Genomic DNA, 14,360 nt, shown 5'->3' on the forward strand with positions numbered 1-14,360 from the left:
CCAGATTAAAAAGGGAACTTATCCTTATCTGCACCATTTACAGTGTTGGTCCCTAAAGGCAGTTACCGTTATCAGCAGAATAATGCACCCTGCCACACAAAAATAGTTCAGGAATGCTTTTCGGATCGTTACATGGACTTGACTGTGTTGAGTTCTCCTCAGATGTCAGTCGGATCAGGTGTACTAGACAAAGTCTTCTGCATGGAGGCCACATGTCCCAGTATACATGTACATTTTAAAGAGCTGCTGCGAATAATTTGGTGCCAGATACCACAGGGCACGTTTAGCGGTCTTGTAAAATCCACACCTCAGCAGGGCAGGATCTGGCAACACAAGTGGTTTTAATGTCATGGCTGATTTTTAGATATATGTGGTTTTCAGTTGGAACTGTTATCAGTAATAAGTATCGGAAAAAGTTCACTAAATACTTTGAGAAATTGAGCACTAGGTTTGTCAGAAAACACTAAGGTCAGGTGCAAATGAAAATATTCTTTGGTGAAAAGAATGGGATGGGGTTTAAAAAGTTGGGGTTGAAAAAAACACCAGATTCATAATCCAGAGTCTTTTTGGTAAATTCTTGTCAAGTTTTATTTTCCCTTATGGCCTAAATTTAATCTTCCTTTTAAATGCCTCCTTTAGGTGAGGAGTTGTGTGCCTGTCTACCTTATAGATTTTCTAGGTTTTCCTATCTCTGGAGTTTTAGCAGTGTAACTTTTGCTTTTGCTAATCATGTCCAATCAACTGAATCTGCATCTAGGATGGGCAGTAAAAATTGGTATGCGTCTAAACATAGTGTTAAGTATTCTAGTAAAACTTGAGTACCGTATTTTTCGGACTATAAGCCGCTACTTTTTTTTCACGTTTTGAACCCCGCGGCTTAAACAACGAAGCGGGTAATTTATGGATTTTTCCTGGGTTTTTCCCGGTTTCACAAACTTCAAGCCAAAAAACTGAACCCCATAACATTAGACAAATTAAATTTTCCGAACAGAAACGAAAAAACGCACCTCACCTGTGTTCTGAGCTGCACGGCATCGGGAGAAATAACTTTCACCGGTGGTGATTTTTAAACGCACGACGATGCAAAAAGATAAACTCCAGAGAGAAATAGTTGTGAAAGGAAGGAGGAAGACAGTGAACAATGACTTTCTCGAAAGCGAGATAACGACTGAATAAATGACTGAAAAAAATCAGTTTATCTTCCAAAATGTTGTGCTTCCTCTGGAAAGACCCTCGAGAGGTTCAGTGCTGTTTTCTGAGCTAAACCTAAAGATCCTATTAAAGAACATTGTGTCTTTGAACTTCAGTTCTAATATTGGCATCATTTTGACCACTGCTTGGTCATTTTTTTGGATCATCAATATACCTATCATATAACAATTAAATAATACATGTAATAATTATTCATTACAAAGTGTAATCAATAGTACACAGTGTGCTGTTTTGAGGCGGAATTGAGTCACTCATCATGACCAGTTGGCTATAAAGTTGCTACTGAATGAAAAAAGATGCATGTTAAAAAACGATGATTTATCGTGTTTTCAGTGAACAATGAGGACAATATCGGATGAAAACTTTGAGCGAGCTGTCAAACGTGACCGTTTCTCCGGCCCAGAGTGTCACGCTCCCTTCATTTTAGCCCATCCCATTTCCTTATTCCCCTTCTCGTAGACCTCTCTGTCGTTCAAGTGTTGCGTCGGCGTCTATTTTGCATGGCTTGCTTATGTAGAATCGCCAGCATCCATCTTGTTCTTTTGAAAACTTGATTTTTGTTTTGACCTTTTTTCAAGATCAACTAATGTGTTTTATGCTTCGAAGTAACAATTGTTTTTGTTTTTTTAATCACCTGTTAATCCACTTAGCATGTGTCTGTTTCTGTATGTGTAATGTAGTAAATGTGTAGATGATGATTTATTTACTTAGGTAAATGTTTGCCATCTTGTTTAGTCCCAAAAACAACTTTTAGTCCCAAAAGCTAACTTTATTTTGGAAAAAAGTCCTTTGCGTGTTTTTATGTGAAACACTCGAAATTGATACAGTAGATGTGGCCAACTAGAAAAATGCATGCAATAGAACATTCAATATCCTGTTTCCTGCATTCATGGCTTTCCTTTCCTTAAGTGGCCTCTAGTTGTAACTTGTTTCAGGATTTAGTGCAATGCAAATTTTTACTTTGGCTCGCTTGGTGTTCTGTTCACTGGCACACATTTTGGCTCCGATGATCACATGAGAGTAAAAGGAAAGGAAAACATTGTGAATGTTTGGATTGGATTGTCCCCCACTCTGACTGCTGCAGTGTATATTTTTCACAGAGCAGTCAATCACTTTAGTCTATAAAAACACACTATTCAAACCCATTGATCTAAATAAAGATTACATTAATCAGAAGGACGAATTTCTTTAGTGATTAATCCCTTCTTTAACGATTTAATCCCATGTTTGTTTGGTTTTTTTTTAAGCGAATTGTTTAATGTCTGACCCATGAACTTTACTCTTAGCTGGTCCTGAGCATCCTGAGACAAACTGGTGGATTAGGCATCAGTATAGCAGGGGGAAAGGGATCTACTCCATACAAAGGAGATGATGAGGTAAAGTTATCATTAGATCATTTTACATTTTTTAGTCATAGTCTGCATGGTGGTTGAATATTTGTGTTTTTCTGTAGGGTATTTTTATCTCCAGAGTGTCAGAAGAGGGTCCAGCTGCACGAGCTGGCGTCAAAGTGGGAGACAAATTACTTGAGGTTAGTGCCCATAAACCTTAATTTATTTTGTAATAAAAAAAAGTGTATCTTACCTAGAGTTTCCTGGAATTTGTAAGATTGGAAACTTTCCATCGCAATGAACAGGAATGAACAAAATTGCAGGTTAACCTGTAACAGGAAACATAAATGTAGGTCGTCTTCTTCTTTCGGCTGCTCCCATTTGGGGTCGCCACAGCGGATCATCTTTCTCCATACCCCCCTGTCCTCTACATCTGCCTCTTTCACACCAACCACCTGCATGTCTTCCCTCATCACATCCATAAACCTCCTCCTTGGTCTTCCTCTTTTCCTCATTCCTGGTGGCTCCATCCTCAGCATTCTTCTAACGATATACCCCATGTCCCTCCTCTGCACATGTCCAAACCATCTTAATCTCACGTCCCTCACCTTGTCTCCAAAACGTCCTACATGCACTGTCCGTCTAATAAACTCATTTCTAATCCTGTCCATCCTCATCACTCCCAACGAAAACCTCAACATCTTCAGCTCTGCTACCTCCAGCTCCACCTCCTGTCTTTTACTCAATGCCACTGTCTCTAAACATACATCATCACAGGTCTCAACACAGTCCTATAAACTTTCCCTTTCACTCTTGCAGATCCCCTTCTATCACTGCTATCACTCTTCTCCACCCACTCCACCCTGCCTGCACTCTTTTCTTCACTTCTCTAACACACTCTCTATTACTTTGCACTGTTGACGCCAGGTACTTGAACTCCTCCACATTCTTCACCTCTTCTCCCTGTAACCGCACCACTCCTCTGTTCTCCCTCTCTTTCACACACATGTACTCTGTCTCTTCACCACAAATCACAATATCATCCGCAAACAACATAGTCCAGGAAGACTCCTGTCTGACCTCGTCCATCAACCTGTCCATCACCACTGCAAACATTAAAGGGCTCAGAGCCGATCCTTGATGCAGTCCAACCTCCACCGTAAACCAGTCTGTCGTTCCTACTGCACACTTCACTGCTGTCACACTGTCCTCAAAAAATGTTCTGCACCACCCTCACATACTTCTCTGACACACCTGACTTCCTCATACAATACCACAACTCCTCTCTCGGCACCCTGTCGTACGCGTTCTCTAAATCCACAAACGCACAATGCAACTCCTTCCGACCTTCTCTATACTTTTCCATTAACATCCTCAAAGCAAATAATGCATCTGTGGTGCTATACCTCAGCATGAAACCATACTGTTGCTCTCAGATGGTCGCCTCTTTTCTCTTTTCCTTAACTTCATGGTGTGACTGATCATCTTTATTCCCCTGTAGTTACTGCAGGTCTGCACATCTCCCTTATTCCTAAAGATCGGGAACCAGTACACGCCGTCTCCATTCCTCAGGCATCCTCTCACCTTCCAGAATCTTGTTGAAAAGCAGAGTAATAACTGACACTGCTAAATTAGAGTGCATACTGTCTAAAATTAGAAGTCTATAAAAAAAATGGACCCCTTCAATTACACTAAGAACTCTGTGGAAAAAAAAAAAAAAATCCCTGGTCATCTTTGTTAAAACAACCAGATTTAATGCAATTTCAGTAGAATTTCTACTTCCCACATTAATCAATCACATTCACACAGCACACTTATTGCAGGGTTATTGAGGCCACACCCCCTACATGCACTGTCCATTTCTACATAACGTAACACAGATCACTTCATGAAATCTGCACAAAAATATTCATTTTGTAAAATCTGTATTAGTTTGCATGCATATCAGCTTATAGCAACAACATAAAAATGCAACTAAATTTATACATTTATGTTTGTATATGATACAGTTTATATAAACTTCTAAATAATTCTCATAAATTCCTGGTACGTTTCCAACTATACTATAACTATACTAATATTTCCAAAATTCCCCAGATGAAGTTACCATAGAATTATTCCAGAAATTTGCAGCCCTATTTATACCAGATATTCCTGTGCTCCCAGGTAAACGGGGTAGATCTGCATGGAGCCGAGCACCACACGGCGGTGGAAGCCTTACGGAGCTCCGGGACGGCAGTGACCATGACGGTGCTGCGTGAGCGGATGGTAGAGCCGGAGAACCCTATCACCACTACACCGCTGAGACCAGAGGATGATTACTTCCCCCGGGAGAGAAGGTCCTTTGGCCTCCCCTTCAACCTGGAGTCTGGATCAACTGCTGTCAGCATAGGCCCCTGCCAGCGCCTGGCCACTTGCTTAGTCCGCAACGACAAGGGCTTAGGCTTCAGCATCGCTGGGGGAAAAGGCTCCACACTGTATCGGGCAGGCGACATGGTAAATCAGGGACTATAGAAATATTTGCTTATCTTCTGTCTAGTGCGATAAAAAATATGTATTATAGTATTTTATGTAAATGTAGCATTTTAGCCGAAAAAATAAATATAAATGAAATTTAATGCTGTAAAATTCCATTAGGTCAGTATTTAAAAAAAAAAATCTAAATTTTAGACTTTAAAAAAGTCGTAAATTTGCCGTGCCAGTATTACCCCTGCATTACGCCACAAATGAGACGAACCTGCAACAGCCAATCAGATTTCTGTTATTGGCCCAGAATTTCTGCCATTGGGAAGTGCAAGTTTAGTGGTACATGGCTTAAAAAAATTATTTTGGGCTTGGTTAAGGCCTGTGTGTGTTTTCATTCATTCTGAATGCACTTAAAACGATCTTAAAATGGCTTATATTTTGACTTGGTGAAACCTGCAGAAACCAAAAGTTTACTATATTTGTTTTGCTACACAGTGAGTCTTCAGTAGCAGAAAGTCGTGTTACTTTCTTTGTTTGCATTAGTTTGCCAGGATTACTTTTACAGAAAGTGTTCTCCGAAGCTAATAGTTTATAGTGCGCTTGATAAGCGAGCCGTACCGCTGTACGAGAGTTCACATCACGCTGCCGGTAAAAGCAGCGCTTCCTGCTCTTTCTCTGCAACATTTTTCCAGTTTAGCGGTTTGTGGTGCCACCAAGGCAACAGAGATATGAATAGCAAGTCGCGACATCCGAGTGGGAACTGGTGTTTAAGGCAGGGTGGAGGAGAAGGATATTTTGGGCTCATCACACAGACCACGTGAGCTACTGCCCTCTTGCTCACCTTAACTTAAATATAAAGCACTAACATTTTCAGGGGCTTGTAAAGGAGACAGCCGTTGCGTGTGCACTTAATTGTAAGTGTTGCTGCCTTGCTGTTTACCAAACTCTCTGTCTGTCCTGCTTCTGAGTTTGTGTTTTAATCCGTTTAACTGGAATAACTGATGCATGTTAATGATATAATTCTGGTGTGTGGGTCCTTCAAGTAGATATTTAGGTCTCATTGTATTAGTTATTGTATTAGTACCCTCTTATGTTTCGCACCTCATTTGTTTTGTGTGTGATGTAGGAAATCATTAAGCAGATATACATAGCGAGTGCAACATTGCTTTTATACAACAGTTTCTTAAACAAGACGGAAGAGAGCAAAATGTCAGAAACAGTACCGTCAAACATTCAGTTTATTTTTAATAAAAAAATCAAAGGTCCTGAATAACTCGCTCTCACCCAATTCTTTGTCCCATCTTCCTTTTGTCTGCTGAGCTTTCATAAAACTAAGTTCTTCTCCTGAAAGTATTGTTTACCATGTACTCTGATGATTTGGCTCGCTCGAATTTAGTAACGGTTTCAAACTAGGAAGTGGAAATGGAATGTGGCAGAAACGAGATGAGCCGAAATAAGAAATAAATCCACTCTAAGAAACGCCCCTTAACCAATCAGATTTGTTTTATAGACATGTATACGTTCTCATCACAATCGCTGAAGTATGTTCTGCTCGATCAGAGTTATTAAAATGTATCTGTTTTTGAAATCTGAATTGGTTTGGACCAGCATTCATACCAGTGTGCTTTTTATTTTGTTTTAGTAATAGCTTTGTTGGTTCTCTCTTCTCGTCTTCCTCCGTTGTAGGGAATCTTCATCTCTCGCATTGCTGAAGGAGGTGCTGCTCACAGAGACAACATCCTTCACGTTGGAGACAGGGTCCTATCTGTGAGTAAAGTGCTCTCTTTGTGTCTCTCTCTCTCTCTTTCTCTAATCTCTCGCTCTCTCTTTCTCTATTATAGCATTCAATGAAATCGTTTCAGATGTAAATCTGCCATTATAAATCAACCATGTGAAAGATTTCACAGGTAACATGACCTGCGACTGTTTCACTAAACTGATTCTCCTGCATGCTCTCCAACTTCTGCCTTTTTTCCTCTTTCTGTGCTGAAGACGACACATGGTTGTGTAGTAAGTGTGTAATTGCGTGTAGCCTCCCATCCCCGAGCAGTTTCCGCATTTATATTTCAATAGATGGATTTCACCTGCTCGTGAGCTCTCCTTGAATACTCCCTTACCTCTCTTTGAGTTTTTGTTCTTTTCACCACTGTGCTCGCATGGACACACTAACGCACTCCTTGCTTGCCTGGTGGTGCGCACTGTAATGACGTGGGGTGATTTGAGCCGGGTTCTATAGGTCTTAGAGTAACCGGCTGCCTGGTTACCATAGCAGCAGCCAGTGGTAAGCGCCGATACTGAATGGTCAGTGCTGGTCTCTGTCACGATCGTGAAAACAGCTGCCAATTTAGGAGAAGCTACTAAGACTATGTTTAGGCATTTAGTGTTTGTATTATGATGGTTTGATTTCATTGCCTTTGTCAATTTAAGGCCACACTTTATTTCCATTGTGCTTGTGTTTCAAATTGGCAAAGGCAAATTCAGTTTGAGCTAAACACACTGAAACTATGTTTTGGCTATACTTGGATGTAATTAGACTGCATTTTTTTTATCTGAAGGTTGTCAGTTCAAATCCCAGCTGCACCATGTTGCCAGCAATGCCCTTAACCCCCTATTTGATCACTTGTATGGATGAGATAAATGTGATAAAAGGGTGGCTGCCAAATAATCGTAAATGTACAAATATTTGAGCTGGGTTTTGCGGAAATTGCTTACCAGCGTGCACGCTCTTCTATCACTTTGCTGGCTGGACCTTTTCTATGTATTTTTCCTTCTCTTCAATCTTTTTTTTTTCTTTTATCTTCAATCAGCCCAAACCCCTGCCCTGGGCTGCATGCATGCTTATCACTCAAAGCCCACATCTCCAAAAATGTTAACATTAATTAAATCATAAATCTGAGTTTGCATGAAAGATAATAAACGTTTTGTGGTTAATTGCGTTCGCCTCAGTGGCTGTGTTTATGAAGTTTTGCATCCCTGTAACTCTTGTTTCAACTAACATCGGCCTGAATGAAAGAAAATGTATGTACTTGTCTTACTGAAGATACATGGATCTATTAGAGAATAATATATGATGATGATGATGATGAGCTCCCAAGCATTACCTGCTGCCTCTATCCAGTCCTGCGCAGCTGGATAGGCGAGACTTCCCCTCACCTTGCGTTCACCTACTTTGGTGTGTGACTGTTGCCGTAGATCAATGGTGTAGACATGACAGAAGCCAGACATGACCAAGCAGTAGCGCTGCTTACCGGCACCTCCCCCACCATCTCGCTGCTAGTGGAGCGGGAACAGTCGAGCGCAGGAGGCTCCGCAGGTCGAGCACGCTCCCACTCTCCTCCTCCTCCAGAGCCCTCAGACTCACCAGATCAAGAAGAGGCTGGAGATGAGCGCCTGGGGAACCATCTCAGCTGTCCTATGGAGGATGAGTACCCTATAGAGGTGAGAATGTTTTTAGTAGTATTCTGAAGGCAGAGTATTGGACAACGAGTAAAAAACGAGGAAAATATTAGCAATCAATTTATTTAGTTTGATTGTCAGGATTTATGGATGCAGTTTAATAAGCAGCATTGCTTATTCCGGTCACCTCTTTTTCTTGTACCTTGACTTAAATGCATCCCAGAGAAAATGGTGCACGGTATGAATTGCGGATGTGTTGTGATAGTGTTTGTTTTAAAATCTTTGTATGGAATCTTTTAAGATACAATGGATTACAGTGTTGTGTTTTTATGTCAAAACTTAATTAGTTAATATTGACTAAAAGGCAATGTTCAGTATGTTAAAAATTGTTTTAAGAGTACATTCCCTATATCACCTCCTCACAGGAAGTGGCACTGGTCAAAACAGGGGGTCCTCTGGGTCTGAGCATCGTGGGTGGCAGTGACCATGCCAGCCACCCTTTTGGTGTCAGTGAACCCGGAGTGTTTATTTCCAAGGTGACTTGTTGCCAAATTTCACCAACAGATAAAGATAATAGTGTTTGTTCACACTTTCTGACCACCTCCTACATGTGTGAATAGGTGATTCCTCATGGCTTGGCCTGTCAGAGTGGATTACGTGTAGGTGACCGCATCCTGGAGGTAAACACCATTGACCTGCGACACGCTACCCACCAGGAGGCCGTCAAAGCCCTGCTCTCGAACAACAAGGAGATCCGTATGCTAGTGCGCAGAGATCCCTCGCCGCCCGGCATGCAGGTACGCATACGCATACATTTGGACCAGTAGATGTGTTACACGAGATGTGCCGAAGATGTTCAGTTTGGACACTAATTCACTGCCCTCAATGTACATAGGAAATCATCATTCACAAGCAGCCTGGAGAGAAGCTTGGCATCAGCATTCGAGGAGGAGCCAGAGGACATGCAGGCAACCCCCTCGATCCAACAGATGAAGGCATCTTCATCTCCAAGGTAATAAACGATGTTTTGTTTAGTATTGAGAGATTTTTGTGCTCCTTACTGGATGGAATAAAACGTTCATCTGTGCGGTTTAGGTGAGCTCCACTGGTGCAGCAGCACGAGATAGCCGCCTGAAGGTGGGTATGAGAATCCTGGAGGTGGGCAATCACAGTCTCCTCGGGATGACGCATACGGAGGCAGTCCGGGTTTTGCGTGCCACTGGAGATACCTTAGTCATGCTGGTGTGCGATGGCTTCGATCCCAGAAATGTTGCAGGCATGGAGGTAAATGTTTAACTGAGAGCGTGGCAACAGACACACACACACAAAAAAAAAGAGAGACCCCAAACACTCCAGATGTCTTCTCCTCTTTGTTGTTTGCCCAGGCATCACCGGGTGTGATTGTGAACCCGTTTGCTACTGGAATCGTTCGAAAGAACAGCATGGAGAGCATCTCCTCAATAGACCGAGATCTGAGCCCAGAAGAGATGGACGTGATGCAGAAGGTGAGCTGATTGCACATCAGTCGCTAGAACTTTTGTTAGAGAGTGTCAGAGGCAGAATTGAAAAGGAACCATGTTGCGATTTTTCCCCAAAGGAAGTTGAGATGGTGAGAGAGACGTCTCAGTGGGAGCGGGAGGAAATGGAGAAAGTGGTGAGTGAACTCTCAAAAAAAAAAAAAAAAAAAAACGCGTCGCTCTTGTAGGCTTGAGTTCAGGAGAACAGCAGTAGCTTTTCCACTTCCCTTATGACTTGTGCTAATATGAGTGGTTTCTGACCCTTTTCTTCCTCTCTTATCCCTTCTTTTCCCCCACCTCTCCTTTTCCTGAATGGACCCCTGTGTGTCATTCTCATTCTCACCTTTTCATGCATTCATTTTATTAATATCTCTTCTGCCAATTTCTTCCCCCCATTGTGTTTATTCATCTGCACCCATCATTTCTTTCCCCATCGTTTGAATGGATGCATGTGTGTGTTTCCACTCGCCATCACTTTACCGTCTTCATGATTTCATGTGTGACTGGTCATCCCCTCATCATCCTCCTCCTCCTCCTTTACCCTCCCCCCTCCTTTCTCGCTGAAGGAGCGTATGCGTTTGGAGCGTGAAGCGGCTACTCGCCTGCTGGAGGAGGAGACTGAGGTGAGGCTTTATTCCCCTGCTGCTTTAGGATAGCCCTGGTCTTCCTGGGGGCAAAACTTCTTTGCTGTTGGGGTTGGAATGCATCTGTGTGTCAACCTGTTCCTCATGAAACACAGAACTGTATTTTCTGTGTATATTACAGGAAAAAGCATCACTGTTTTTACCGCTTTTACTGTATTTGAAAGAAGTTCATTCTGATAATGTTTTTTTATTAATATAATTCTGCAGAGCATGAGCACTGGACCCCTGAAACTGGACTACAAGACACTGGCAGCTCTTCCCACAACCAGTCTGCAGAGAGTTAACCGGGTGAGTCTGGCAATGTGACCATGTTTCCATACTGGGCAAAGTGCCTGATGAACTCTTGCGAACTGCTGCAACTCAGTGTAACAAACTTTACACACCCGTCATCTTTATCCCTGAATATACAGATGTGGTGTAAACAAACGCCAATATAAATGTGTTGTTTTTGTTATAGCAGCATTGGTATACCCAAAAACAGCTTGATTGCCAAATATTTCGCAGCTCGATCTAATAAGAAGAAAGAAATGAAACAAAATCCGATCATATGTGGTCCATTCACTGTACCCCTAGTCCTTTGTACAAACCTGAAGAAAGTTATAATATTACAGGGTTTTTTGCGGGGTCTTAAGTAAAAAATATATATAAATAAATCTAACATTGAAAAATTTACATTTTACGCCTTAAAAAGTCCTAAATTTGCTGTTGTAGTTCTTAAATAAATGTCTTAATTTTTGAATGTACATGCAACGCTACCTCTAATGCTAATTGAATTTGCTCCCGCAGCACTTGAGAATGTTTGTTTGTTAGTTTCCATGGTGTTGTAGTTCTTTCTTACGCTAGTCTAAATATAATTCGCTGTATTACTACTACACAATGGCGGGCCGTGCATTTGGAACCTGTGCTTTCAGTGGGACTTACCCGACTTAATCCACCTCTTAATACCACCATCACGTCGCAATTATAGAAACCATCAATACTATATAAAAACTGGCATTACTGAGAGAGATGCATTTCTCATATGGAGGGTGAATAGCATTTTACTAAAGCAAGCTCTAAACCTCTACACTACCACCGCAACTGTGCCACCTACATCATCTGGAGCAGTTCAGACTCAATGTTTGTTTAATAACATGACAAAAACATTCAAAATGTAAATAAAATACAACCTATTTACCAGAGATGCAGACTCATAATTTGCACCACTCTTCAGAGGCTGTAAGTCAGTGGTACTGCTCGTAATTCACTGGTCTGGACACGGCAAACAAACCCTTTCCCGGGCTGAGACACGCTAGATAGCTTCCGGGTTGGGCGACTTCTTCTCACGACGTCTAGCTTTTCTTTAAAATTGATTTTTAAGAATGTCTGAGACCAAATCAATTTCTCTTCCTTAGTCAGCCATTGTTGTCATAAAGTCCAACTCTGATGTATTAATGTGTGCAACGTGCTACAGACATGTTTTTGCCAGTAGAACTGGGCTGTAACAGTTTCCCTCTGACCAACCAATCAGAGGACGGAAAAATGCTGATGCTATTCTGGCCCTGTGAGGCGAATATGAAATCTGATTGTTAAAGAGAGAGACCTATTGCTAATATAGTCTAAGGTACATGAGCCAGCACTTCTGAGTGTGAAGGCCCTGGGCAGATTAGATTGACATGGCAGCACATAGAGGCTAAAATCTGATTTGACAAAAAAAATCTAACACACACGTACTGGAAGCAGTGCAGCCAAGAGAATCGCTACGAAAAAGAGAATAAACTGTTGGAAATAAATGAATACAATTTCATGAAAATTATCTTAGAATTTAGGTTGTAAATGTAGGTCAGTGCTTCTGATAGTGTTTAGGCCAGCAGAGAAGGCTTTGCTGGCCCTGACCGCCCGCCACTGCTACTACAAGTAAGACCAACATGCAACAGCCAATCAGCTTTCTGTTATTGGTAATCTCTTTTGGATTGTACCTCAGAAGTAAAACTGATTTTATTTTTCAGCTCCTGGGAAGTGCACGTTTAGCGATACTTGGCTTTAAAAACATTTATTTAGGGCTTGATTAAGGACAGTTGCTAACGTATTTGTGAGCGTTTTTGATGTCGTGATCTATAGGTCCAAAATTTCATTAGTAGTGGTCTTAAAAAGGTCTTAAATTTTACTTGTATTAGAACTATATATATATATATATATATATATATATATATATATATATATATATATATATATATATATATATATATATATAGAGAGAGAGAGAGAGAGAGAGAGTAAATGAAATTGAAATGCTCTATATTTCATTTTAATGAATCTAATTCTTAAAACTTGTTAATTTCCACAAGATTTAATGAGCATCTCTGTCAAATATTTAATGGTGGAAAAAGATATTGTGTGTTATTATCCAATACCTAATTAGGGAGTAATCAGATGTGGTGTTTTGTTTGGTAGCAGGTGGTAACATTTGTAAAAGACTATTGAACATTGCTGTGTCATCGTGTTCTTAAAATGAATTAGGTTAGGTTCTTCACTCTAGAGAGCAGTCTATTTCACAGAAATGACTAATTGATTATAATTTACATTCTTACCAAGTTGCTGAAATGACCAGTCGGTTATTCCGGCTGCTCTAGCTCAGACAGAATGGTGTGTAACCGGTGCCTCATTTTTCGGAGTGCTCTCTTTAGCGGTATTGGGATGACAGCTGACAAGAGCTGAGAGGTTATTTTAAAAAGAGTATGTGAGTGACTGGTATGACACACTAGTCACGGGTGGGTGGGTCACTAAAAAGGAAGGTTCCCATGATCGAACTTAATCACTTCTCTAAGCGTTTTCTGTCAGCGTTGGATGAGCATCCCAGAAACCTCTGAGCCTGTAATTCTCTTTTAAAGTGAGTTTCTGTACGATTTCTCTTCTTCATTCGTGTTATATATTTTACTTCCTTTCTGTCTGTAGTGTTTTTTTTGTTGTTAGTTTTTTTTTTTTTTTTATCTATTTATTAATTGTGATATTCTTGTTTTGTTTGTTTTGCCTTAATTTTGGCTTTTTCTATTTAGTTTTTTTGGGTTGGATGTGATATTGACAGACCTAGGTGTATGGTTGATTTGATACAGTAGATATATACGTCTGGCTTTATGTTGTATCAATGCTTAGACATATGCTCAGATGCTTATGAGGGACTGTATTGTGGTGTCTCTGAGGGTTGAACATTTTAATCAGTTTAAAATATTTTAGTTTGAACATTAAAAGTGCTTTTGCAGCTGTTTGCAAAGCTATTCAAGGAGAACAAGATAGTGGAAGGAGAAGTAAGGGGCAGCTACTTTATGGGAGCTTACCACAGAGTCTGTAGAGCAACCATGGAGTTAGACATAGTGTGCAGCTGTCTTTTAGTCAAAGGTCTTTGGGTTACATTCCTCTCCACCGACCTTGTTCTCTCAGGATAACGTGCCAACCCCCATGCATTATAGCACCACTGTTATCAGGGTGACTATTTTCAGTAGGGTGGTATTGCCCAGGCTGGATTTGGAAGGTCTAAATTTAGCGGTCTAAGAATTATACAGCTGAGACATTTCCATCTCAGACATACTGACTGTTGCTCCAACACAACTATCAGCATTAGGCTGCACAATATGTTTTCAGGTATTGACCAATAGTGAGACGTGTATTGACTTTTGTACCTGTTTGTTTTTTGCACTTGTAATATTTTCACTATTACACCACTTTTTCATTACTCTCTCTCTCACTCTTCAGCTATCTTCTTCTTTTACTGAATCCTGTCCCATGGAGAGTGCGCTTCAGGCCAGGCTGTCTGGCAC

The 14,360-nt window shown here is 40.9% G+C and overlaps 1 protein-coding gene across 6 annotated transcripts in view; it reads left to right on the forward strand.

Annotated features, from left to right (window-relative positions):
* Positions 1–14,360, forward strand: part of scrib (scribble planar cell polarity protein) — a 76,947-nt gene that overhangs the window by 47,284 nt on the left and 15,303 nt on the right. For all 6 annotated transcript variants that reach the window (XM_046852180.1, XM_046852182.1, XM_046852183.1 and 3 more), the window contains exons 17-29: positions 2,499–2,588; positions 2,666–2,743; positions 4,710–5,039; positions 6,696–6,776; positions 8,202–8,447; positions 8,831–8,941; positions 9,026–9,202; positions 9,301–9,417; positions 9,501–9,689; positions 9,791–9,910; positions 10,003–10,059; positions 10,489–10,545; positions 10,774–10,854. In XM_046852180.1, the coding sequence (XP_046708136.1) occupies positions 2,499–2,588; positions 2,666–2,743; positions 4,710–5,039; positions 6,696–6,776; positions 8,202–8,447; positions 8,831–8,941; positions 9,026–9,202; positions 9,301–9,417; positions 9,501–9,689; positions 9,791–9,910; positions 10,003–10,059; positions 10,489–10,545; positions 10,774–10,854 (1,734 nt within the window). The remainder of the gene's footprint in view (positions 1–2,498; positions 2,589–2,665; positions 2,744–4,709; positions 5,040–6,695; positions 6,777–8,201; positions 8,448–8,830; positions 8,942–9,025; positions 9,203–9,300; positions 9,418–9,500; positions 9,690–9,790; positions 9,911–10,002; positions 10,060–10,488; positions 10,546–10,773; positions 10,855–14,360) is intronic.

Source organism: Silurus meridionalis, chromosome 6 (genome assembly GCF_014805685.1).
Source record: "Silurus meridionalis isolate SWU-2019-XX chromosome 6, ASM1480568v1, whole genome shotgun sequence".
NCBI classification, from domain to species: domain Eukaryota; kingdom Metazoa; phylum Chordata; class Actinopteri; order Siluriformes; family Siluridae; genus Silurus; species Silurus meridionalis.